At 48.2% G+C, this 25,571-nt stretch overlaps 3 protein-coding genes across 3 annotated transcripts in view; 2 read left to right on the top strand and 1 right to left on the bottom strand.

The window, feature by feature from the left end:
- The first annotated feature begins 4,440 nt into the window (after positions 1-4,440).
- On the top strand, positions 4,441-6,698 carry LOC134036448 (E3 ubiquitin-protein ligase RNF114-like). The gene is made up of 3 exons (XM_062481410.1): positions 4,441-5,379; positions 5,527-5,634; positions 5,811-6,698. The coding sequence occupies exons 1-3, from the start codon at positions 5,326-5,328 to the stop codon at positions 5,895-5,897; spliced, it is 249 nt and encodes an 82-aa protein (XP_062337394.1). The 5' UTR covers positions 4,441-5,325; the 3' UTR covers positions 5,898-6,698.
- A 379-nt stretch (positions 6,699-7,077) lies between these two features.
- On the top strand, positions 7,078-16,214 carry mep1bb (meprin A subunit beta b). Its single transcript, XM_062482094.1, has 14 exons — positions 7,078-7,146; positions 7,303-7,321; positions 7,449-7,493; positions 7,574-7,617; positions 7,876-7,954; positions 8,172-8,289; positions 8,511-8,689; positions 12,590-12,808; positions 13,069-13,221; positions 13,412-13,627; positions 13,922-14,389; positions 14,589-14,765; positions 15,084-15,276; positions 15,736-16,214. The coding sequence occupies exons 1-14, from the start codon at positions 7,111-7,113 to the stop codon at positions 15,971-15,973; spliced, it is 2,184 nt and encodes a 727-aa protein (XP_062338078.1). The 5' UTR covers positions 7,078-7,110; the 3' UTR covers positions 15,974-16,214.
- An 80-nt stretch (positions 16,215-16,294) lies between these two features.
- phlpp1 (PH domain and leucine rich repeat protein phosphatase 1) overlaps positions 16,295-25,571 on the bottom strand; it is a 36,937-nt gene continuing 27,660 nt past the window's right edge. The window contains exons 5-16 of the mRNA XM_062481484.1: positions 24,717-24,944; positions 23,642-23,844; positions 23,424-23,484; positions 23,111-23,206; positions 21,996-22,151; positions 21,606-21,806; positions 21,196-21,358; positions 20,433-20,563; positions 20,030-20,143; positions 19,592-19,786; positions 18,923-19,151; positions 16,295-18,813 (exon numbers count right to left, since the gene is read on the bottom strand). Coding sequence (XP_062337468.1) covers positions 17,518-18,813; positions 18,923-19,151; positions 19,592-19,786; positions 20,030-20,143; positions 20,433-20,563; positions 21,196-21,358; positions 21,606-21,806; positions 21,996-22,151; positions 23,111-23,206; positions 23,424-23,484; positions 23,642-23,844; positions 24,717-24,944 — 3,073 coding nt within the window. The 3' untranslated portion in view covers positions 16,295-17,517. The remainder of the gene's footprint in view (positions 18,814-18,922; positions 19,152-19,591; positions 19,787-20,029; positions 20,144-20,432; positions 20,564-21,195; positions 21,359-21,605; positions 21,807-21,995; positions 22,152-23,110; positions 23,207-23,423; positions 23,485-23,641; positions 23,845-24,716; positions 24,945-25,571) is intronic.

The following is a 25,571-nucleotide window of genomic DNA, read 5'->3' as shown; positions in this document are numbered from 1 at the left end:
GGAAATGAGAAGACATCCATTTCATTCTACACTTCACTCGTATTTTCAGTTGTAAATGAGCAGCAAAAAAAAATGCTTTTAAATCTATGTCATCTTTATAAATAATAAGTATGCATTTTTATATAAAATACAGAAATATCAGTTGTAAAAATGTCATTAAAAAACGGACCCCTGTCCAACCGACGCAAGCAAGCACACCCTACAATTTCCCCAGAAATTGTACCCTCTCTAGTTCTTGTATATTTCTCCTCATCTCTCTCTCGGTCTCTGTCTCTCTCTCTCCCTCTCTCCCTCCCTCTCTCTCTCTCTCTCCTCGGCTGCCTCCCCTCGTCCTCACATGTATGGTCTGATCGATGTGAAACAAACCCAACTGCTTGGCTACTGAAAGTGAAGTGGTCTGATTGGCATTTGGGTTCCACTGCATTAGCTGGACTGAGGCACGCCAGGCAGTCATCTTCCATATTGATTACGCAGTTAAGCAGCCTTTGTAATATTGATTACAACCCAACATACCCCCTAATTGAAGGGGGTATGTTGTCTTTTTCTGGGTGGAGAAGAGCAGTCATATAGATCAGGTTTGGGTAATTGACTCACATGCTTTTCAAAGAGGCTCTCAATTTGCCTTCACAAGAATTTTCCTTTTCTTTATCTCTTGTTATGTGTTCAGTGTGGCACAGTCAATCCATTTGAATTAGTCTTGTTGTCCTACATTAGGTGCAATTATACTGTATTGGTGGACATAACAACACAGGACTGAAAATGTCTCTTTTGCCAGTCAGTACACCAACTCAAAAATAAACGTCCTTACACCAGACAAACAGCCATGGGCCTTTTTCACATTCAGAGTTGCACGTGATAAATCATCTTTTTCCTCATAAGCATGAAAAATGTAATCCCTTCCCGTAGCATCTGTCGCATGACTACTGGGGCGCCTAATGAAGTACTTCTCTCTTCTCCGACCGTCCTGTGTTTGAACGAGCCTCCTCACTCTGATCCTCCCTCTGGCCACATCTCTTCAGGTATTAAAGGTGCCTTGGTGAGAGAAGAAGGACGATCAGGGCACACATGTGCTCTGTGACATTTTGATCCCTCAGGATATTAAAACCTTCCAATGCATAGTCAATTGCAAAAAAGCATCCGAAAGAATTGCACATGATGTTCTGGAATCCTGAATCTGGGAATCTTACTTTTTAACTCACATTAAGGATTTGCAAAGGTACAGTAAGGCACCCATTTACATATAAAAAAAAACAGCAATACTGTGATTATTCAGCCCATTATCCCCCCCACCTCCCTCAACCTCTCCAGATTTGCCCATCAGTTCACTGACTACCTCCCCACCTTCACGGACACAGTGTGGACTCACCTCAAGATCACTGTTCCTAATGGGCACAGCGGTGAGTCACATGGCGTGCTGGACTGATGACTGCCCCAGTGGCAACAGCACAGCGTGACCGAGGTGAAGCACAGGGAATGGCAGGCTCGTCTTTTTTAACATGCATGCAAATATGAAAATGAATGGGACATGAACCAACCAACGACCCACCGCTGGTCTTGAGATCAATAGGTAGAATGAACACGTAGGTTTCCTGCTGGGGTAGAAAGCGTGTTAAGCTCTGCTGAGTTAGATCCTCACAGTAGGGAAGGCTATATGGAGCTGTTATTAATAAAGATGAGTTCAATATCTCTGATGAATGCCATATTGACTCCAGAACTGGATGGTTTCTTCATCTCGGGGGCCAGTGAATAAATATTGAATGACTGGCAATGAGAGCTCTGGTGGCGTGAGAAGTTGATCACTCACCTTTGGCCCATGTGGAATCAGAAGCTGGAGCATACGTGCATGCTCTCTCACTAATGGGGATGAGAACATACGTGCATGCTCTCTCACTAATGGGGATGAGAACATACGTGCATGCTCTCTCACTAATGGGGATGAGAACTAAACTTGATGAACACATGAAGTTGGTGATGATGTCAGTTAACATCACAATACATCGGAATACAGTATATTGAATGAATGAAACTGTGTTTTGTCATTTTTGAAAGGCTTTATGACTTAGGCCTACTTCTGAAATGGGATCGCTAGCCATTTGATAAGGACAAACTGGTGGTTGTTTAGCTCAACCTGTATTGGCCTACAATAAGTTGAAAGGGTGTCATTAAAGGGCTGGTGTTATTTTCGCAAGAACTTTTGGTGATTTCCATTCAAAGTGAAACTGAAAATGAACCTTAAACCAAGTCTGCTAGTCAGTGTCTAGGTGTGGGTTTCTTTGTTGACTTCACTGCTCTGCTGAGCTCTGTTGAACCAGACGGAAATACCACAAGTGAGATTTTGTACCGACTGGAAACGTTTTACAGGTGGTAAGTCATTTTTGGATATTAAAATTTTTTCGGAGGAAGCATGACAGCCCATGTATTTAAGTTGTTAAAGGAGGTTGCAGGTTTTTGTGGTATACCAATGGAGAATAACACAACATTTCCATCAAATGAATAATTCTGCACGGTTGTGTTTCCTGCTCAAGGGCAAGGTGACATAAGGAAGAAAGGAAGTATATGTCTGACATGACACACACAGTATGTTGCTTGAAATGGTACATGGGAGCTGCGCCTATGACGTTTTTACTTCAGTCAGAGTCGTCATTTCAGATAAAATGTGACTTATGGACGTCTCAGAAGCGTTCTCATTATAGCGTTCTACGTTATCATGGCGTTCCGGTAATAGAGCCGACTCTTAGACAGAGGCCACAGAGAACAGAGATAATGTGTGTTGTGCATGACTCAAGGAAATCACTAGAAGAAACATTCTAAATTACCTGGTTCAGCTGGCCAACCACACACAAGCTGCCACAACATTTAAGACCTAGCTCAAAATCATCCTAGGAAATTCGCTAATAACTCATTCTTGATCCTCTGGCATTAAATCCCAGGGAATACAAGCCTTCCACTGGTGTCCATCGACATCCATCCAATATTGATATGTGTACATACTCACGATTGAATAGGATCTGAGTCCGAACTCGACCTCGTTCTGAGCCTTAACAAAGTAGCATCTGCCCCGCCCCACCCTCCTGTTATCTGTCTCCAGGTCTGTTGCGTCGAGAACCCATGGTAAGTGTGTGTGATCCAGGGAGGGCTGGACGGGCTGTGGAGTCGCCTCTGGCCAGCTGGCCAGGCGGAGTGGAGGAGGAGGAAGAGGACTTTGACTGTCCAATATGCCAGGAAGTCCTGAAAACCCCCATTAGAACCAAGTGCTGCAAGCATGTGTGAGTACCGTGCTCCAAACATAGGCTAGGGAGTTGTGGGAGTGCTGAAGTCAAATGTTCAAACAGCTCAAGTCACGGATTTCCACAACAAACACATTTTCATCTTCTTTTCATTTGGTTTTCATTTTCATGACATGTATCTCCTACCGAATGTAACATCCAAATAGTGAAATTCCATGACGATTACAATACATAATGTTGATTATGCACATTGTGCCTTCCAGTGATAAGCTTTCTGGGTCTGGGTGTGTTCTGGGTCTAAAGTGTCTCATGATGACCATTCCAGCTTCTGTCGTGAATGTTTCCGCTCAGCTGTGAGGGCCCGGGGGCCCCACTGTCCCATGTGTAGGGGCCCCGTGTCAGAGACGGAGAAGAGAGCAGGGGACATCATGCAGAAGATGAGGGAGAGACAGGGGAGGTGCAGGTCCTGTGGTGCTCAGGTGAGAGGCTGTCTGCACCCCACACATCACAGGTGGGATCTGCTATCGACATTCTCACGCGTGTGTGGTTCTCATTCTGATCAAATCCTGACCAGCCTACAGTATGTTGAACCCTCCCTTTTTTAAACCTTTTTTATTGTACAACCTGAGGGGGGCGATGTTTTCCTCCTTCTTTTCTGGTTTTCTGTAGAGGAACTATTTACGGGAATTCTCTCTTGGTTAGAATTCCCCTATCAAGTCCGCTGGCAGGCTGTTTATAGTGAAACTGAAAAGCTGACCAGATACCGGAAAGCAAGAAACATGCAAAACAGAATTCTGATCATGTTCAACTTAAGGATAAACCTTTTAAGCCTACTGCATACATAATTACAACAACATTTTAATTTGACACTCACAACGCAATTTGTTGTTGTCCTAACGCGACACTAAACCTTCCTCAGAAATTTCTCAGCAAGTTGAGGAATCACTACAAAAAATGTAAGAAGTACCAGGAGGAGTACGGCATCTCTATTAGCACACCCCTGCCAGCCACCCTTCCCCCCCCAGCTCCTCTGCCCCCCACGACACCCCAGGAGACCGGCGCTGGAACCATAGACCCCATGCACAGGACATGGCAAGTATACACAGCATGCAGTACCTGCTCAGCCAATCTCTACAGACTAGAACCGCACCAGGATGCTCCTCGATGGACCTGTACACAAACAGTAGCCTAACTGACATTAACGGTCGCTTGTTTTGTTGGTTAAAGGCCTTAACGAGGAGAATCGTTTTAGGATGGGGATTACAGTGTTTTTAAGGTTATAGAATTTACAGTTTTGTGAGTTAGATTGTATTAGTTGGGTGCGCAGCACCACATGAGGAGGGTCAAAAGGCTGTAGCTCTCTGAATCAAGTGGAGGTGGTGGAAGCTTGGATCTGGCTGTGTGTCGTAATGACTAATCAGGCAGAGTTACTGCGTCCCCACGGTCAGTGGAGGTGAGTGCAGGGGCCCGACCTGAGACTGGATCAGTTCAGCTTCATTAGGCCCCTCTCACAGACCTCAGCCCTAAATAGAATAAAGCTGTGTCCATCAGAATATCAATAACCAATCAGCAGAGTCCCCAGATATGACATCACTACACTGATCAGGGTTTACATTAAGCTGACAGTTTGGTTTGATTGGTTGGACCTAACTTTTGTCCCAGTTTAAGCCTGTGGAGGTGTTATCTGTTGCTAATTCTGATTTACAAGCATTGTGTGCATTGTCATTCTTACGCAAAACTTTATTTTCTGAGTTGGTATAAATCAATTTCCTAAATTATGAAAGATTCTTAAAAGCGCTTCTTGTTAAAATTGTATTGCTTGAATGTTATGGTCTGGTCATGATTCACTGGGATGGCTGTGCTCATCTTGGAACTATTATGAAAATATTATAAACTTTTGTTTGGGGATTTGATCTGAACTGCCTACCCAACCTAACTAAAAACTCACACTCAACAAGAATCCATATGGATCTAAAATTCTTTAAGTTTGAGATGTTAACCTTTGTTCTGTGCGGCCCCATCCAGGCCAGAATTGATTCCTCTGGGGCAGGGGGGGGCGTACACCTGTCCATACTGCCCCCTGCAGGCCCTGACAGACATGGCACTGGTCCAGCATTGCTTGAGCTGCCACAGAGGAGAAAGCTCTCCCAGGGTAAGGCTAGCAGTGAGCCACAACAACAACACTGACTGAACCACAATGACACAACACACTGGAGTCCTGCTTGGGTCACAGATGAAATCCAAGGACGACCGGATGTCACCTGTAGTCCCCCTCAGTAGTCCCCCCCCTCTCTTCCAGGTGTGTCCTATCTGTGTGAGAACAGCCTGGGGGGATACCAGATACCACAGCCGCAACCTCATAGGTCACCTGGCCTTGCGTCACCGGTTCAGCTATGACAACTATGTGGTGAGCCAATCTTTCATCTTTCAGGGAAACACAGTGGATACATGTCGTGTATTGTCGACTATTGACAACGCCAACAATGATGCAAAGTCGTACTTGTGTAGGTGGTGGTGAACACAATGAGGCCATGGATTGCCGATTTATGCTCTCTGTTTGAAATGTATTGTGTTCTTTTCTAGAATGTGTCGGAGGATGAGGAGAGTCATCTTTACCGTGCTATTCAGCAATCTGTGCTGCCCAGCCTGGGTTGGATCATGAGACCTTGAGCTATATAAACTGCCCTCCGTAGAACGGACCCCTGCTGAAAAGACCTTTAGATGTCGTCGAATGCATCTAGCCAGACAGATCAACGTACTTGAAACATCTAACTGACCTGTCTCAGTTCACCTACGCAGTAGAAATTCACACAAACTTCTCACTTCTCTCTACTTAGGCACATTTAAAGGACATTGATCAGAAGTAAGCCAAACATTAGGTAGCCAACTGTGTTCTTAGGAATCTCCAAATATTGTCCTTCCGTTATGTTAGTTGGGGTAATTTTCCTGACAAGCTACTGATAGTCTGTTGTCGCCAAAGCAAAACATACACCACATACAACACCAGCAGGCCTATTGCCAACGCAACATCTGGAGAAAAGACCTGACCTTGAAAGTGAGTGATCAGTAACTACTCTGCCTTCTCCTTTAGGATGTCCAGAAAGGTCACCAGCAACAATCACCAGCAACAATGTGTAATGACAATCTCACAACATTGGTGCACATCAGAGTGTTACCTTCCTCCTGTGACCAGGACTTTACCAAATATTGACAGGCTATCAAAGACGAATGAACCGAACAGGGTTAAGTCCAGAAAGGTCACAGGAGGCAGACAACCCTCTGGTGTGTGTATTGTCATAGGAGACACTTGAGGGGAGGGGGGGGGGGGGGGGGGGTTCCATTGGGTGTTTGGGGTCATGTGCAGTGGTACATGCTCTGATTGTTATGCAAAAAACACGATTTGTTGAAACTTATGCTTGATGTTTCTCACACCTTGTTGTGTGACCTCCTGTTGCGTTGGTAGTTATTAACACTTATCTCTCTCTTTCGCTCTATCCGATTTACAATAACGATGGGAGAGGCAAGACTTCTTAATGATTTTGTATCGTTCTTGTTTTTCTAAATAAAACCCAATTGACAGTATCTGTACCTGAAGTGTGTCTGACTGTGATTGTGCAACGATGTGTGTGGTTGTCCTCACCTGTATCAGTGCAGGTCTGTATAATTAACACCCAGTTCAATCGGCCTTAGGTTTATTCACATGTCCAATCCTTTACAGCTCCCATTATCAGAAATTGCATGTACTTCGATCTATTTGAGCTGTAAACCGTTCCAAAAAAACACTTTTATGAATAGCTGTTGTGGGTCAAGGGCTGTGTTTCAAAGTGCTGGGCACAGGGACACAAGGATGGGAAGAAGAAGAACACGCGTGTTTATCTTTCACATGTTCTGCCTGTTATGTGGAAATATATCTTGTCTGGTAAGATGTTACTTCACCAATTTTTTTCTTGTCAGTTAGATTGAAGAAATGGAGATACTTCAAGATAAAGATGTGTGTGTTTACAGTACCAATGATTGTTAACTTTGTCACCATCAAATGTTAATGTGGATGTTACTCACTTCCTCTCTTGTTAAGCCTACACCTAAAGTATTAGGTAAGGGACATTTCTTGTTTTTCAATATTTTGTTTAAGATTGAGTATGATTACTTATGTGTTCTATGATGTTCATAGATGCAATACGATGCGAAAACAGTCAGATTGTAATTATTGCTGCTCCACAGACTATGATGTGGACGGTGGAGAAGACATATTTGACATCAATGAAGGTTCGTGATGATGATTGTAGATTGGTCTCGTTCCCTGTTTTTCAATAATTCACTTAAAGTGTAAGTTGATCTCTACACAGCTGCAGGCCTTGATTTGGTGGAGGGAGATATTGTTCTTGATGAGGTAGGTGATTAAAAATACCGTAAATGTATAAAAAATATATATATTCCCGTTTCCCTTCAAAACAAATTATGCAATTTTTCATCCGCAGTGTCTTTCTCAGGCACTTGTGCAGATCTATTAAATATTAATGCCCTTCGTTTAACATATAGTGAACGGTTGAGAAAATTGCTACAATTCGGCTATTCCGAATTGTAGCAGGCTATTCAGTGTACTGGATATGCACTTTTTTATTGCCTTATATGTATATTGCCTCTGCAGAGACAAGGCCGCAACTCCATCATAGGAGACGAGTACAGATGGCCAAAGACCGTTCCTTACTACATGGAGGACGACTTGGGTAAGACTACAGTAGACTGCGCTGCAGTGACTGGAGCTTTAATCTTTACATTCATCTAAATGGAGTGGGTTACCGTCGGTTAGCCATTAACAGCAGCAACTGTGTTTGCGCTGTAGGCCCTCACATGTTTTGTTCCGAGGTGTCAAAATACGAAATGAGAGTAGAGTCTACATAAACACACGAATATAGGCTATTGTAAATAATTTTTGCTTTGCAGAGATCAATGCAAAAGGAGTGATTCTGAAGGCCTTTGAGCAGTACCGAATGAAAACCTGTATCGACTTCAAACCATGGGAGGGAGAGCAGAACTACATTTCAATCTTTAAAGGAGGCGGGTAAGCCCTAATGAGGACGGTGTTTGAAACACCGTTCTCACGGTGTTTGTCTAATTAATGGTGTTAGACCCAAGGTGTTTTGAAAAGTGTTTGAGTGTCTAAACGCACAGCATAATGTGTAGAATAATCCCTGGAGTAGGAAGGGCTCGTATTAAGGAGAACCAGGATTCTGTTTGATGTCGTAAAGATGTTCGTTTCTGTTCTTTTCGTTTTATCCTTAGATGTTTCTCTTCGGTGGGGAACAGGCGTGTGGGGAAGCAGAGGTTATCCATTGGGACGAATTGCGACCGCATCGCCACTATAGAACACGAGTTCCTTCACGCTCTGGGATTCTGGCATGAGCAGTCACGTTCGGACCGCGACGACTACGTGACTATCATGTGGGATCGCATTTCTGAGGGTAGTGTCCCGATTACTCTCTCTCTCAACCCTTTAGAAACTTCCTCTCCTGGGTACACCACTTGATTGAGAAGCACTGTAGCTGAGAATGCAAAAGCAAGCATCCAGTTCTGCTGGTGCTGTTACAGAAGTTCTGCTTGCTCATCAAATGACCTGTCTGACGTATTTATCTGGTCGCTAGGTAGCTATGCGTTTGTTCATACACCATGTAATTCCAGACAAATACAATATAGTTCCGATATACTATGTACTCATTTTCAATATCACCCACATTGCTGGTCTTTCTTGTTTTGGCATGTAGGCATACTAGCCCTTTGACGCGTACGAACACACCGGTGTGTTGAGTCCTGGCTGGTCCCTGGAGCGTACCAACACACCGGTGTGTTGGAACGCGTCCTTTAGAATGTCCAGTTTGGCTTATTACGTAACAATAAACTCTTCAGCATTAGCCTACGCGTATGTTATAAACATGAATCTCAATTTACTGTATATTTTGAGAAAGTTTACCTTTATTATCCATAAGAAAACGTTCAAACAATTTAGTTTAGCTAATGTTAGCTAACAGCTAACCAAAAATAACTCACGCTTTACTCACGCCACCTAGTAAACCATAATATTATCCGTTTTCCTTGACTTGGCTATCGCTTTCAACAGATTTTACTATTGTACAACCAACCAGAGATCGAAATAATAGATATACGTTCACAAATATGCATCTAAAACATCTGACATTCGTCTGTCTTTCGTCTCGTTTTGAGCTACTAGAGGCCATCTTTGATTTTTTTGTCTTCCGGCAACAAATATGACCCTTGATGATGTACCCCTTGACCCCGTACACCTCAGTATTTTCTCGTGAGAAGAGTAGGTCATCTCGTTGACCATTTGACACCCACAATGCAGAGTACTGATCAAAACAAAAAACATGGCAGCCTACATTATCGTCATTAGCCAAGTTAGCTTCTCGAAAGCTACACTACGATAATATATCATATCAATTCACTGTGGATTCACCTGTGTGAATATTTAAAAATCGGAACAGTAATGACAGTACTAAGTTATTTTAATAAATATTTTAATAAGTTAAAAATCCCACACCAACACGTTTCTTAATTTTTAACACGTATCCTTTTACTCATTTCAGGTAGCTAATTACATGTCCAGGAAAGGGTACAATCTCGTCATTGTCACGTTACATATCAATGAATATCATTAGCACACAGCTATAAAAAATATCACATCAAAATGATTTAAAACCTTGACACTGTGTACGGGTAGGCAAAGCTTCCGTCAACATATCGGCAAAAAGGTACAGCATGTTTGAGTTGTGTGATGTACTGGCTATGTTTAGGACATGATCCTTTACACAGGATCCACTATGGACATCCAGGATCATGAAGGGCTTGGGATTTCTGGATCTGTTGTCATGACAAGTCAACTGGTATTTATTGTCATCATATACTTACAGTACACAATGAAACAAAACAACGTTCTTCCAGGACCTAGACATAACCTAGACAACTACAACAACTGTGTGGAATTAGGTCAATAAAATTGGTCCAATAAGACAAGATGAAATTTGTGACAAATGCCTCAAAACACCAAGAAGTGGGGATACTGTGAATGTAAACAAGTAAGCTAGTGCAAGGGAAACTGAATGTAAACATAACATACTAATACCATAATACATGGACATCAGTTATTGAGGTAGCAGCAATATGCAAAAATATTGAGTTTGATGATGTACAGGAGCGTGTGGGGTGCATGGGTTTGTCCACAATGCGTGTGGGTTTGGGGATGCAGCATTTGGTATAGATGTTTGTGAGGGAGGGCAGAGAGATCCTGACTATCTTCTCAGCTGTCCTCACTGTCCTCTGCAGGCCGTGATGCAGCTCCTTGGGATGCTCTCTACAGTCCCTCTATGCAATGTGGTGAGGGTGTGGGATGGGAGATGGGCTTTCAGCCTTTGCAAAAAAATAAACATGCTGCTGGTACATCAAGGAATTAGGTGTTTGACGGTCTCGTTGATGTTCAGCAAGGAATGGTCACTTTGTGCTGACCGTACTTGCTCGACACCTGAGAGAAGGCCATGTACTATACGTGGACAATTTGTACAGCAGTGCTGTCATGTTCTGTTTCTTGGAACGGGGCCTGTGCGGGCCAACATTCACCTGTAAAATTATAGGGAGATGTTCAAGATATAGAAAACGGTCAACAGCAGGCAATCAAGTGGTATGACAAGTGGTGCGTTTCATTACAGTATGAAACATTACAGTCATACATTGCCGTCTTGTCATTTCAATAGGTTGTTAGATTGAATAAGCATAAAGTCTGGTTTATTCTACATGTCGTCCATCAACTAGCCCTAGCCCAGATTTTCCAAACAAATTACACTTGCCTCTCATTTTTGCTTGAACTGTGGCCTGACAATAAATGAGGAATACATTTTCTATCAACACGGAAATTAATGACAGTAGATGGTAGCAAGAGATCACAAAACATAGCCATCAATATAGAATGGATGTCTGAATTATTGTGTTTGCTTTAATTGGACTAAACATGGCAAGTTAGTAATCGCTAGTTACCTGAATAATACCCTTTACTACGAGCTAGCTAGCAAAAACATCAGATAGTGGAAAACAACCACAGGTCATGCTTTCGTCTCAATATCATGCCACAGGTATGTGTATATTTTGTGGGTATAAATAATCTACTCACCAGAAAAGTTTCCCAGATAAATTGAAGCCAACCAAATAGGTTTGAAGGTATCCAAGCAGCATGAGCTTGCTTGATCGCCTTTCGCCGAGGTGTCTGGGAGTCATGTTCCAGTCTCGCCTACAGTATAGCTCAATTTGGTTGACGATCAACAGTTGCTGCTAATTTACTTGGCTATGTTACGTAGTTTGTGTAGTAGGATTATAACAAAGTAATGCAAGTGCATCTAGTCAGTCTAGCGTATTACTAGGATTGTAATGTATCGTTTTGTTTTCGTTTAGCTGGCTTCCATCCAGTAACTTATTTTGTGAACACTGGCTGCGTTGCCAACTCAGAAGGTTTACGAGATGGAAGCCAGCTAGAGAAAACAAAACGATGAATAGAAATCAAATTAGACTGACTGGATGTATCCAAATTATTTTGTATTCGTTATAATCCGACCACACAAACAACGTAACATAGCCTAGTAAATTAGCAACAGCTAACTTGTTGATTGACTCTTTACTACACTACGAGCTAGCTAGTTTGGCAAAAACATCACCTCGTGAAATACAACAGTTCATGCTTTCATCTCAGTATCGTGCAAACTATATGGGTGGTATAATTTGAGTTATACAAATACTTCAGTCACCAGAATAATAGCCAAAATATCTACTTTGAAGGTTTCCGCCAGTCCCCTGAAGCGGAAGAAATACGTAATGAGAAGGTGGATAAACAAAACAACCAATGAATGGAGTATTCGTCACTAATACGGGGTGCAAACTAGGTCAATGGAAAATGCGAACCGATAAATACTTAAATTGTATAGCAATTCGATTTTAATGCGTCATAATCAATTTCTGGAACGTGGAGATTGATCCAAACTCACGCGCATAAAAAACTCACTCTGGGGGACCAGTCAAGGAATTTAGAACCTACGTGTGAAAGGGCTAGCAGCAATGCCAGCAGGAGTAGGCTGTACATATTATGCTGTGTACTGGGTCTCATCGCCAAGGCAACAATGTTTCAAAACCAAAAACAGCCTGCAGCATCAGAATAATATGCTTATTCTCTGAAATTATTGAAGGGCAGAGGGCAGGCAACAGACTGATGTAATGCAAATTTATACAATACAGTATTGCTGCAGTTCATATTCAACAAGCTGGGTCGCGTTGAAAATCACTAGCAAGCTGACCATGGACTTCCACAGGCAAGGAGCACAACTTCAACACGTACAACGACACCACATCCAGCTCTCTGGGCGTGCCTTACGACTACGGCTCCATGATGCACTACAGCAAGACTGCCTTCCGGAACGGCACAGAACCCACCATCGTCACCAAGATCCCGGCCTTTAGCGAGGTCATCGGCCAGCGCATGGAGTTCAGCGACAACGACCTGCTCAAGCTCCACCGCCTCTACAATTGCAGTAAGGACCATGCGGGAACCTGGCTTTGATGGCTTTGATGAACGCCAGGCACTGGCTTCAACAAGTCCTTTTTACGAGACTGAGATGTACATAAAGATAATAGAAAGCCTCACTGAGAGTTGGAGACAGAATCAAAGCATATGGGCACATAAAGAGGCCTTACTGCAGGGCAAAGTTTTCTCTGTAAAACTGTTGAGCTGTTTGTGTGTGTGTGTGTGTGTGTGTGTGTGCCTTTCTGTCTGTGTGCACCATTGATCCAGCCTGCTCTTCCACCTTCCTGGACTCGTGTGATTTTGAGAGGGAGAACATCTGTGGGATGATCCAGGGAAAAGGGGATCAGGCTGACTGGACCAGGGTGACCCAGGCTGCAGGCGGACCCGACACAGACTACTCCAACCTGGGCCGCTGCTCCGGTGAGCTCCCCTTCGGCCTGGACTGAAAAACCTCCCAAGACACCATTATCTACAGTGCCTTTGCCCTAACTACTCTGCTAGATCCATATCCACAAGGCTTTCATCATAAATGGAGATTGTAGACCATGATTAGCACACTTTGTTCTGCAAAGCACATAGGAGTGCTGATACTGTTCATCACCGTCCACAGACGCAGGCTATTTCATGCACCTCAGCATGGGTACAGCTAACCCAGGGGACCGGGCTCTGCTGGAGTCCAGACTGCTCTACCCCAAGAGAGGCTTCCAGTGTCTGCAGTTCTTCTTCTACAACAGCGGGGGCGGCAACCACCAGCTGAAGATCTGGGTCCGGGAGTACGACCCAGCCAATCCTGATGGAGTCCTCCGTTTCATCCAGGCCATAGATGGTAATGTGGCCCACATCTCCTCCTACAGTAGCATATCACAGCTCTGTCAGAGGCCTCGGGGGGGATTCAAGTGTGTTTTACTGTATGTCACATACCTAGCCCTCTGGTCAAGGTACAAAGGAGACTGCCCCAGTTTCAGTCTGGTTCCCTTCTGTCTCCTTTAAGCAGTTTATCAGCACTTTCCAGTTTGTAGCATCTAGTTATTTTCCCCCACGTCCTGATCCCATTGACCTCTCTCTCTCTCTCTCTCCCTCTCTCTTCCCTCTCTCCCCCTCACCCCCCTCTCTCTCCCAGGCCCCCCACAGGAGCTGTGGCAGGTTCACCACGTCAGTCTGAACGTGACCAAGAAGTTCCGCGTGGTCTTCGAGGGCACCAAGGTCGCCGGCGACCCCCCCCCGGGCGGCCTTTCCCTGGACGACGTCAACCTCTCGGAGACCACCTGCCCCGAGCACGTGTGGAGGGTGACCAACTTCACCAAGGTGATGGAGACCACCCCTCACAACACGGCCATCTACAGCCCCCCCTTCACCTCCAGGGAGGGCTACACCTTCCAGATGGGCCTTTATCCCAGTGGGAAAGAGGGCTACCGTGGCGAGCTCTCCGCTTACGCACACCTGGTGGCCCGGCCAGGGGACACGGGCCTGACGTGGCCGTGTCAATGGAAACAGATGACCATGATGCTGATGGATCAGAACCCCCACATCCAGAAGCGCATGTCCAACCAGCGGAGCGTCACCACCGACCCACTGCAGAAGACCCCAGGTCGGGGGGGGGGGGGGGAGCGGGGAATAGGATCCTCTTTGATTGACCAATATGTTATTCAATTAAAACTTCACACCTCAACGACACATTACTGAACTCGGAGGAACTGCTCATTTAGGCACTATTATGGCTTAGTAATGATGTTATACTGGTGTGTTTGATCAGACAATTCAATTCCCGTTTCTATGCCCATTACTAGAGGGCATGTTTTTCTGGGATGATCCCCGGAAGGTGGGCACGGAGGTGAGGGAGGAGGATGGCAGCGTGTACCACCGGGGGCCTGGGGCCGGGACCCCCGTCTACCTCACCCACGGCAGAGCCAAGAGCAGAGACTTCATCAAGGGAGGAGATGCCATCTTCCTCCTCACCATGGAGGGTGAGGAAAGCCAAAAAACAAACTGAAATCAGAGGTCACGGGAAAAGGCATTAAGAGCTCCTCTGTGCATTCGCTGCATGGCCATGACGAATTGATTCACTTCCTCGGTGCCTACCCTGCCCGTGTTCATTAGATGTACTCCTCTTAAGGGGACTGTACTCCAAGCAACAAGACAGCGATTGCAGCATTGACCAGCCTCTTCTCAGTAGTCCTCTGTGTAATCCTGATCCATTGTCTCCACATACTTTACCATGATTCCATCTGCTCCCTTGATTGCCTCTCATTACCACCCACCCCCCCTCATCTCCCCCCATCCAGATGTGTCCAATCTCGTAGACACCCAACCTCTGCCCTCTTCCACTGTGCCACCTGTTACCACGGAGATGCCTCCTGTCAGCACGGTGACCACACGCCCAACCACGGTGGTTCCACCACCCACCAATCCCTGCACCAATGTTGAATGTCAGAACGAGGGTATCTGTGTGGTGTACGGCGGGAAGGCAGTTTGCAGGTACTGAAATCCCGTTGTCAATCTACTGTTTTCACTCTCCCACACATGTACACAAACGCACACAAATGTAAACACATGGGAAAGCCCCCACCCCCGCCTCACACACACACACACACACACACACACACACACACACACACACACACACACACACACACACACACACACACACACACACACACACACACACACACACACACACAGACACAGACACAGACACAGACAGAGAACAGAACGAGTGTTTTGTATCTAACTCTTGGTCTATTTCTGCCCACCCACTGTGCAATGTGTGATTACTCCCTCAGTAGGAACCTAGTCCCCCGCTCTCTGTGTAAACGTGCACCGAGTCTTTAAATACCACCCCCCCCCCCCACCACCACCCCACCCCTCGTGATCTTCCTCCACTCCTCCCCTCCCCCCCTCCATCCTTCCCTCCCCACCATCTCCCTCTCCCTCCAGGTGTGCAGTTGGTGGTGACTGGTGGTATTGGGGGGACAGGTGTCAGTCCAGGGGCTCTCCCGGGGATGCCATGACCACGGCTCTGGCCGCCTCTCTGTCCGTGCTGGCTGTCATGCTGGTCATCACCGTGGTCAGTGTCGTTTGCGTGAAGAAAAAGTACCAGAAGCGCTCCTGTGACACGAGCTTGGCCATGTCTAACGTTAACAGTGGTGCGGAAGGCGGGGTGACCGCTCTGTGACGCCTCTCCCCAAGGGGGAACGGAGAAGAAATTGACAGATGAAATAATGCTGAAGTGTTCAGTGTTTTGTGTCTTCACTAGCTGAAATTTCAGATTAAGATGAATATTGCCCCCTTCTGGCAATACAGTTAACATGCAACTGTATGACATTTCTCTGTCTTATGATAAAGACTGAATTATAAATACATTTTTGTAAAATGTACAGTAAATTGATCATGATTAAAACCATTGCTGGGTGCTATTTTTGGTGTTTCTAAAATGATTCGTTTAGTGGCCCATACATTGACATATACCTACACATTCGAGAACAACAGGTTTTATATTCACAAATGTCAGATTTATTATACCAAAGACAGGAACATTTGTGTTGCTTGCTGTCCATGTGGATATAGGATTTGTTTGCATTATTGAACTTAACACAGTCATGCCGGTGACAATTGTAAGGAGGGAGGAGGAACTGAACATTGTGTGTGTGTGCGCGTGTGTGTGTGTGGACTATATTAACGTGTGTTAGAAAAAGTGCTGACTAGTTAGCAAGTAACAGAAACAAATTGAAATTAAAAAAGTACTCATTCTGAAATGTTTGAATCATATATAAGGAGTGTGTGTATGTGTGTGTCTGAACTGTAGTAAAGGTGAGATCCCAACAAACCATGATGACCCATTACCCCTCCCTCCCAAACAAGTCAGTTCACCGACAGACAGGTACACAGTTCATTTAAAAGCATCAGTACAACATTTCTCTTATTTACAGTAATTGGGGAAAAGAATCACCATTTCTCTCAGAGAAGATTAGTAAAAGTGACTAAGTCACCATAAAGAGTATGCAACTCCTAGGAGTTAGTCGTTCAAATTTCTACAAAAATGTCTATGCCTTTTTACAGGCCAAGAGCCGTGATTCACTGAAGACATACAGGATCTTTTAAGTGCCCTATCTACAACAGTTAGGTGTGGTATCAATTATTGGTGTGTACCATCGGACAGTTCATAGAGAATATAAAAAAAAAAGATTATGCGTTTCCATGTTGGTTTAAAAAAGTTATTTTACAGCAACTTCCTTCACATTAAAAGATATGGTCAGTAAAAAAATAAAATAAACAATGGAATCATATTATCTGAATCAACGGTGTGTTGTGGCAGGATAAACCCATGGCAGAGGCTAGTGTAGATTACACACTCTGCTGGTCTAATGGAAAACAACGTCCGTTGGACAGTCAGTGAGTGGTACAGCACTACTGTAGGACGAGGCAAGCTCCCATCCAAAAGGTACTTCTTCCAATGGGCGTGCTTGTCTTAAAGGGCTCATTTGCATTCGATTTTTCTATTGGTTACTGGTAAGAAAGGGGGGTGGGGCGAGTTACAGTGTGTGGTACTCCAGTGATGCGGTCACACAGAAGGTCTGAGAGCATGGAGCCTGCAGACCGTCGAATGGAGGAGACTGTGTGTGCACGCTCGTCTACAGACTGCTATATTGCAGGAAAACCCTTTTGTTAAAGGCTAAGGGGGTGTCGTGGTGGTGTGACGGTGCAGGGGGGGGGGGTTGTTCAGAGGGGGGTGTCGTAGTAGTCTGCGGGCTGCTCTGTGTTGCCGGGCGGTTTCTGCTGCTTCTGCTGATGCTGTTTCATGATCTCCTTGACCTCCTCCTCCAGCTCCGGTGGGATGATGAACTGGTCGTCCGGGTCGGGCTGAGCGGGGGCGTTGAAGTAGCCGCCCCCCTTCCTGGAGGGAGCGTCGGCCGCAATCTCGATGAGGTTGTGACTCCTCTCCTGGGGGGCCACCGAGCCGTTGCCCCTTCTCTTCCCCGCCCCGCCCCCCCCTCCGCCCTCCTCTTGCTCCGCCTCGCCCGGGCACGGCTCCGCCCCTTCCTCCGAGGGCTCCGGGGTGCAGGGTGGGGCCGGAGGAGAGGGAAGGAGGGGCTCTGGGCCGGCCGAGGAGGAGGAGGATGAAGAGGCCTCGGCCCTGAGGCAGTGAACGTCGGCCTCCACCTCCACCCGGCTGCCGTTGGAGAACACCCCGGCGATGGGCTCCTCGTCCTCGCTGTCCAGCCCGTTGTCAGACAGGGCGCTGGAGAACGTAGCGCTGGACAGCTGCCTCTGGAAAGAACCAGCCAGGCAGGCTGGGTGGAGGGCGCAGCAGGCCCGGCTGGAGGGCTCCGAGCCTGGGTACGGGTACGGGCAGGGCTGAGCGGCGGTGTGGAGGCCCAGAGAGTGGGCCTGGGGGTGCAGGCCGAGGGGGTGCGGCTGCTGGTGCTGGTGGTGGGGGTGGGGCTGCTCGTGCAGCAGCACCAGGGAGCTCTGTGGGGGCTCGTCGGACGAGGCGGTGGAACCCACCTCGCTGCTCATCTCGCTGGTGCTGATCTCGCTGCTGATCTCGCTGCACGACGACGGAGGCGGCACGGCGAGCGGGCCGCCCTCGCCGCCGGCCCCCTTCATGGCCGAAGCCGACGGGTAGACTCCCAGGCCAGGGCTGGGAGGCGGGCCCCCGTGGTGGTGGGGGTGCTGGGGCGGCGGCGGCGGCGGGGCGTCGCAGCAGCAGGAGCAGCAGTCCTCGCTGACACTCAGCTGCACCACCACGGCGCTCAGGCTGTCCGTGCAGCCGTAGCCCTGCGCCAGCGAGCACAGCTTCTTGGCGGCGGCCAGGCCGTCGGGGACGTTGCGCACCGCCTCCACCGCCTCGCCGGGGGACAGGGTGTCCCACAGGCCCCGGCTGCCCAGGATGAAGAACTCGTCCTGGGGGGAGAGGGGCAGGGTGTGGACGTACGGCCGGGGGACGACGGCGGGGTAGAGGAAGGAGTAGCCCATGATCCGGGTGGAGTCGGTCACCCCGTTCACCTTGTTGTCCTGGAGGGGAGACGGCGGAGACGTGAGAAGTGATCGCACGCACGCACACACACGGTTACAGGCACATTAACTGCCCCCGCCTCCCCTCCATGCGTGCATCCCCTCCCACCTCGGTGATGATGGCGTTGTGCTGCCTGACGCGCCGGTACTCCTCCTCCAGGCCCACGTTGTGCGGCAGGGACAGGGGGAGGGGCTTGCCGTCGCGGCACAGCACGGCCTGGCACTTGCCCACGCTGGCGGCCGTCAGGGTGAAGCAGCCGCCGGGGTCGGTGGGGTCGTGGCGGATGTGGCAGAGCGCCGCCGAGCCGCCCAGCTTCTGGCCCGCCGTGCCTAGCTTCCTGTGGGCGTGGAGGGGGGGGGGGGGGGGGGAGGGTAGAGAGAAAGAACGTGGGAGATGGGGGGGAGAGAGAGTTTTTTGTTGGTCGTCACACCGTCTGTGCACGCAGACGTGTTCCTTTGCATCACAGCAGTAGTCGTTTGATGATTACTGTCAATTTGGTTCTCTGATATGCGTCGAAAAACGTTCAACACATATGGACTGCTTTGGCATCATGGTTTGAACCCGAACATTCACTCAAGGCGGTGAGAAGACGAACCAAATGTAGAGTTGCTAACCCTAACTCTAAATGTCCAGCAGACATCTTGGCATGTGTGCATATTCACTCAAAAGTTTTCTTCGCTCTCCTGCCAGGTGACATGAAGGTTCACCTGTGTGAGTTTGGTTGGGCCGATGAACTGAGGCTGAAGGTCAAGTCCTGAGGAGGAGGAGGAGTCATACCTCTGCATGACGAGGAAGGTGTTGGTCATGTAGTCCTCCTCGCTCTTGGTCTTGTGCAGCTCCTCGGCCAACACGTCTCCCATGGTGCACTGCAGCAGGTAGGGCACCTCGACGTTCCTGTCGCCGTCAAACACCCCATAGAGCGCCTCGCGGCTGCCGCAGAAACTGCTCACCGACAGCGCCGCCACACACAGTCTGAGGAGCGCGCACACACACACACACACACATCAGTCTTGCTGAAGGAAGTTGAAGTAGACTCGCTCACTCATTCTCTATTTCTATGCCCTAATTTCACACTTCATTCATACTACTGTACCTTCAACCCCAGGATCTACAGTATACACACCAGTGACCATGGTAACACCATGACCTACATAGGAGGTTTCTCATTCGTGTCCATCACATATCCATCGCATGCTCATCACATGCTACTCTTACTTGTTCTTGACGCCCGAGGCCTCCGTGTAACCATGGCTCCACACTGCCGGCCCACCAGATACTTCATTGGCCGAGAAAGTCGGAGGCGGGTCGATACGGAAACAGCGGATGTTACTGGAAGGAAACAGTCAGGGATTGTTAAACACACAAACGCCCACGCACATTACACCTACACACATTACACCTACACACATTACCCCCACACACATTACACCTACACACATTACACCTACACACATTACACCTACACACATTACACCTACACACATTACACCTACAACCATAAATAGGGAACGCCAATGTAAGTGACAATTCCAATAACAAGTAAAAAATGGTCTTTTTGTGAAATTGAGTGGGATGCAGTCTGTACGTTGGGCCACCAGGGGGCGACAGGAAGGCGTACTTGAGCTGCTCCAGGGTGTGGTGGTCCAGGCTGAGGCGGGGGTTTCCTGTCAGGTCCAGCTCCTGCAGCTTGGGGGGGAGGTGTTCCGGCAGGAGGATCTCACTCAGCTCGTTACAGCTCAGGTCCACACACTGGGCAAGGGAGGGAGTTAACACACACACACACACACACACACACACACACACACACACAGGGCCGTGTGTATAATTACACCTAATTCCATTTTGCACTTGTGTAACTACAAGTGAATTCAAGTGAATTGCTCATGCATAGATCCTGTGGAAACCTACGCAGGTTCATATGTAAACTTGAACACATACTCATTTGAATCATCATCTGTCTCATACATGTACACCCAGAAGAAGCTTCATATATATATTGTGGAACACATACATTCCTTACCGAATCTGTTTCCAAAGATTGCAACGACAACAAAAATACATGGGTTCGATATACTTCATGTGCAAGTGGTTACCCTTACGTCTGTATACACATGAAACGTCTGTGTATACTTCCTTCCCGTTTTGTATGGGTGCTCTTACATGTTGATGTGTGTGCGTTGATATACATAGATAAGTGTATAGGTTTACAGAGTAAATGTACGCGTGCATAAGCAATTCTCTTGTTATCCATAATCGAAGTCACGGCCCCCCATAGACACCCCCACACTGACACATAGATCTACCCAAATATGCAGACACACGCGCACACACACTCTCACGTGACCCCGGCGTCTCCCCGCCCCCCCGCCCCCCCGGCCTACCTTCATCTCCTGCAGCTGCAGGACCTCAGGGAACACCTCGATGGTGTTGGAGTGGGCTATGAGGGTGTGCATGCGTCTGCAGTTCATGATCGTAGTGGGCACCGTCTTCAGCAGGTTCCCACTCAGGTCCACCTCCTCCAGCTGCTCCAGCTTGGCCATTTTACTGAGGGGAAACAGGAGAGGGACTCAATGTGTGCGTGTAAGCGTGTGTGTGTGTGTGTGTGTGTGTCTGAAAAGTGGCGATTCGGTTGATGTCAGCCTGTTTTTCCGGATGAATGAAGTTTGTGTTGCGTTTGTGTGCGTGCAACAGGGAGGTGAGGGTGCTTAAAATGTCTGCTCTTCCAGTTCAATGTGTGTGTGTACTCAAGCGTGGCACGTGTGTGTGTGTGTGTGTGCGGCCGCCTCCTCACCTGGCTGGAAAGGTCTGGAGGTGGTTGTAGGCCATGTGCAGCACTCGCAGGTGTGTGTGTCCTGTCAGCAGGGGCATGCACTTGTCTGTCAGCCTGTTGTTGGTGAGGTACAGCTCCTGCAGCACGCTGCGGCTCTCCTCTGATAGGCTGGAGGGAGGCAGGTGCTCCAGCTTATTGGCCGAGGCGTTCAGGGAGCGCAAGCTGAAAATAAGAAAACGCGGAAAGGCCGTGTTTTTACAGACATCTCGTTCATTATTACAATCCCGCTAATTCCTCTCAGACTGCTGTCGGATTTCCCCCCAGTTCACCCCACCCCCTGCCCAGTACACCAGTGAGTTCTCCTGTATCCAGCCATGCTAGGTGGCCGGGTGATGGTGGACCCGTCGTTACCTGTCAGATTTGAAGAACAGGTTGGCGGGAAGCTCCGTGAGCTGATTGTGCTGCACGTCCAGCACCTCCAGCAGGGGGCGCTCCACCCTGTCTGGCAGCTTCTGCAGCTGGTTGTGTCCGGCGCTCAGCTTCCTCAGACCGCTGCTGCACAGCAGCCTGCCACCAGGGGGCAACACACACACACACGTGTGAGCTGTCTGTTCTCTCTGGGAGTGATCATTGACGGAGCGATGGTGGAAACCGTGAATCTGTCTCAATTCGACTGAAGGGGCATACTCGTTTATGTGTGTGTGTGGGGGGGGGGTACGGTGGATAAACAAAAAATGAGGTTGTAATATAAAAGGGGGAAAGAGAGGATGGAGGGAGATGGGAAGATATCATCGCCTCTGGCTGGGCCCTCGGCTGAAATTCATCATGATGACACTTCCTGGGTCCAAAATAGATGAGAGGAGGAAGGGGGAGTCTAGGGGAACGAGGCGGAGACAGGTGGACGGACAGACGGCACGATGGAGACTGAACAGGAGCTTCAAAGAGGGAGGGAGAGAATGAGAGGAAAAGAGAGAACGTGGGGGGGGGGGGGACACAGACGCATAGACCGAAATAGAGAGTGTGGGGGAGAAAGAGAGGGGGGAGGGAGAGGGAGAAAGAAAGGTAGAGAGAGAGAGAGAGAGAGAGAGAGAGAGAGAGAGAATATGGAGATGGAAAGTGGAGACTCAGACAAGAGAATAGACCATAGAGTCTGAGAAAGAGCGAGATAGAGAGAGGGACAGAGACAGACAGAGAGAAGTGACCTTCTGAGTGGGGGATCTAAACAGAGAGGAGGGGAGGGAGAGGCCTGCCAGGATAAGGACATCCTATCTGGGTGATTAATGCTGCTCTGGGGGAGATATATGCCTGCCTACTTACCAAAGGGCACACTGACGGTCACCATTTCATTTACAGCCATTACACACAATACTCTTAGGACACACCATGTGAGAGAGAGAGAGAGACAGAGAGAGAGAGAGAGAGAGAGAGAGAGAGAGAGAGAGAGAGAGAGAGAGAGAGACAGAGAGAGAGAGAGAGAGAGAGAGAGAGAGAGAGAGACAGAGAGAGACAGAGAGAGAGAGGCTCACCGTGCTGGGAGTTGTGTGATGAGGTTATGGCTCACATCCAGAACCTCCAGCTTCTTGCTCTCACACAACCAGTCAGGGAGAACCTCCATACAGTTCCTACAGGGAGAGACAGGGAGGCAGGGAGAGAGAGACAAAGAGAGAGAGACAGAGAGAGACAGAGATAGAGAGACAGAGAGAGAGACAGAGAGAGAGAGAGGGACAGGAAGATTGAGAGACAGGAAGTGAATGTCAGACATGTTAAAAAAACAAGCTCATCTGACAGTTGAGATGGTTTTGAGTCAGTTGTTGAATCTTTATCTCAGTCGAGCCTCACCAGGAGATGTCCATGTAGGTTAGGTTAGAGGGCACTGGACTGACATTCAACTCTCGCAAATCTGTCAAGAAAAAACAAAACAATTTCAGCTTAATATCAGCCCCTTCCAGCCAAGACCCAACTCTCAGCCCCAGCCCTAGCCCCAGCCCCAGCTATAACCTCAGCCCCAGCCTTAGCCCCTAGCCCTCGCCCCAGCCTCAGCCTCATCTCCAACCCACCATTGTGTGAGGCGTAGAGGCCTTTCAGCAGGCAGCCCTTGGCCTTGAGGCTGCCTATGCGGTTCCTCTCACAGTGGAGCACCTCCAGGCGGGGGAACAGGGAGGCGTCCAGCTCCTCTAGCCTGTTGTCCCTCACGTCCAGCTGGGTCACGTGTCTGAGCAGGTCCGGCTCGTCCGGAACCACGCTGGTTATCTTGTTCAGCCTGCCAGCGAGACACACACACACACACACACACAGACCATGAGGACTGAGAAGCACGCTAATTCCCTCAGTAACATCCTAAGCACAGCAGACATTGTCTGTCTCAGAGAGATCCCCATTTGATAGACAAAGCCTAGAGAGTGGAGGTTCTCTATGGAACCTAGGTGCTCCTGAACTCTATTTGACAGGCTGAGGAACGGCACCTTCTCCAGGCCTCGGACAGTTAATCATTCACCCTGCTGTGCCCGCCGACCCGGCACTTGACACGTCTAAGCAGTGGGGCGCAAGCACTGCAGGTTTTTTTATTTGTTTTCGTTTTGTTTTTTACGCAGACGTCATCCAAACATGAGGGGGGGCTGGTTGTGTCAGGAGATGTCTGGCTGAGATCTTTTCTCCTGTGGTGTTGGAGAGCGGCACGTGTTTTGAAGTGACAGGGTGATGTATTAACCAGAGAATACTGCCAAGTCACTGTGCCTCTCGTACTTTTTCCAAAGGCGAGAGTAGAACACTTTTGGCCAATGATTGTAGGATTTTCCATGCTGGTTTAAACAGCCCACTTTCTGGGGCTTTGGTGATGAGAAGGAGCAACCTGTGTCCTACATCCAGGAGGTCAACGCGCTCTCAGACTATTACGCATACGTATGGAGTCGACACGCATGTGTGTGTGCATGCATTACTCTACACCCTGTTTGCACGTTTGTGTGTCTGTCTGCGTGAGTGTATATACATTATCACCTGCATTTCAACCTGTCTCCATGCCCGTGTGTGTGTGGGTGAGAGTGTGTGTGTCTGTGCATGCCAATGTGTGTGTGTGTGTGAGTGAGTGTATGCGTGTATGTGAGTGTGTGTATGTGAGTGTGTGTGTGTGCGTACCGCAGGTCCACGTGTTTGACCCGGAGCAGTCTGAAGTTCTGGAGGGTGAGGGTGACCAGGCTGTTTCCAGCCATGCACAGCTTCTCCATGGAGGCCAGCCTCTCCAGGACCTGGGGCAGGTGGCTGAACTGGTTGAAGGACAGGCCCAGGTAGCTCAGCTTGACCAGGGAGCCCAGCTCGCTGGGAAGGTCGCTCAGACAGTTCCCATCCAACAGGAACGTCTGCAGACTGAGAGACGGGGGGAGAGAGGGATGGAGAAAGAGAGAGAGCGCGAGAGAGCGAAAGAGACAGGGAGTGAGAGAGAAAAGGACAGATAGGGAGAGAGAGAGAGAGAGAGGGGTAGAGAGAGAGAGAGAGAGAGAGGTAGAGAGAGGTAGAGAGAGAGAGAGAGAGAGAGAGAGAGAGAGGTAGAGAGAGGTAGAGAGAGAGAGAGAGAGAGAGAGAGAGACAGAGACAGACAGAGACAGAGACAGAGAGAGGAGAGACATGGAAAGAAAGTGGGAGAGAAAGAGAGCGACAGCAAGGTCAGATGTCAGTGTCAAAGTGAAACGTACAACTATTAACTGTAGCGTTCCATCTGGGCCATCATTGGGCTGTTCTGTGTCTGGCCAACAGGGGGCAGCAGTGGCTTGAAGATGCAACACTCATGTCCAGAGGAATTCACATCAGCCCTTCCAGATCATTCCGGCAGGTGAGATGAGAGGTGCTCTACGATGTTCAGACAGAGAGTTTGTAGCCTGATAACCTCAGGTTGTAGCCAGTGTGAGCCTGACAGAGATATCTTCCACTCGTTTTCTTTCTTTCTCTTTCTCTCTCTCTCCCCCCCCTCTCTCTAACAATGTTTACATCTCCTTC

Source organism: Osmerus eperlanus, chromosome 16, assembly GCF_963692335.1.
Source record: "Osmerus eperlanus chromosome 16, fOsmEpe2.1, whole genome shotgun sequence".
Classification (NCBI taxonomy): domain Eukaryota; kingdom Metazoa; phylum Chordata; class Actinopteri; order Osmeriformes; family Osmeridae; genus Osmerus; species Osmerus eperlanus.
This window is presented reverse-complemented; position numbering and strand designations above follow the sequence as displayed.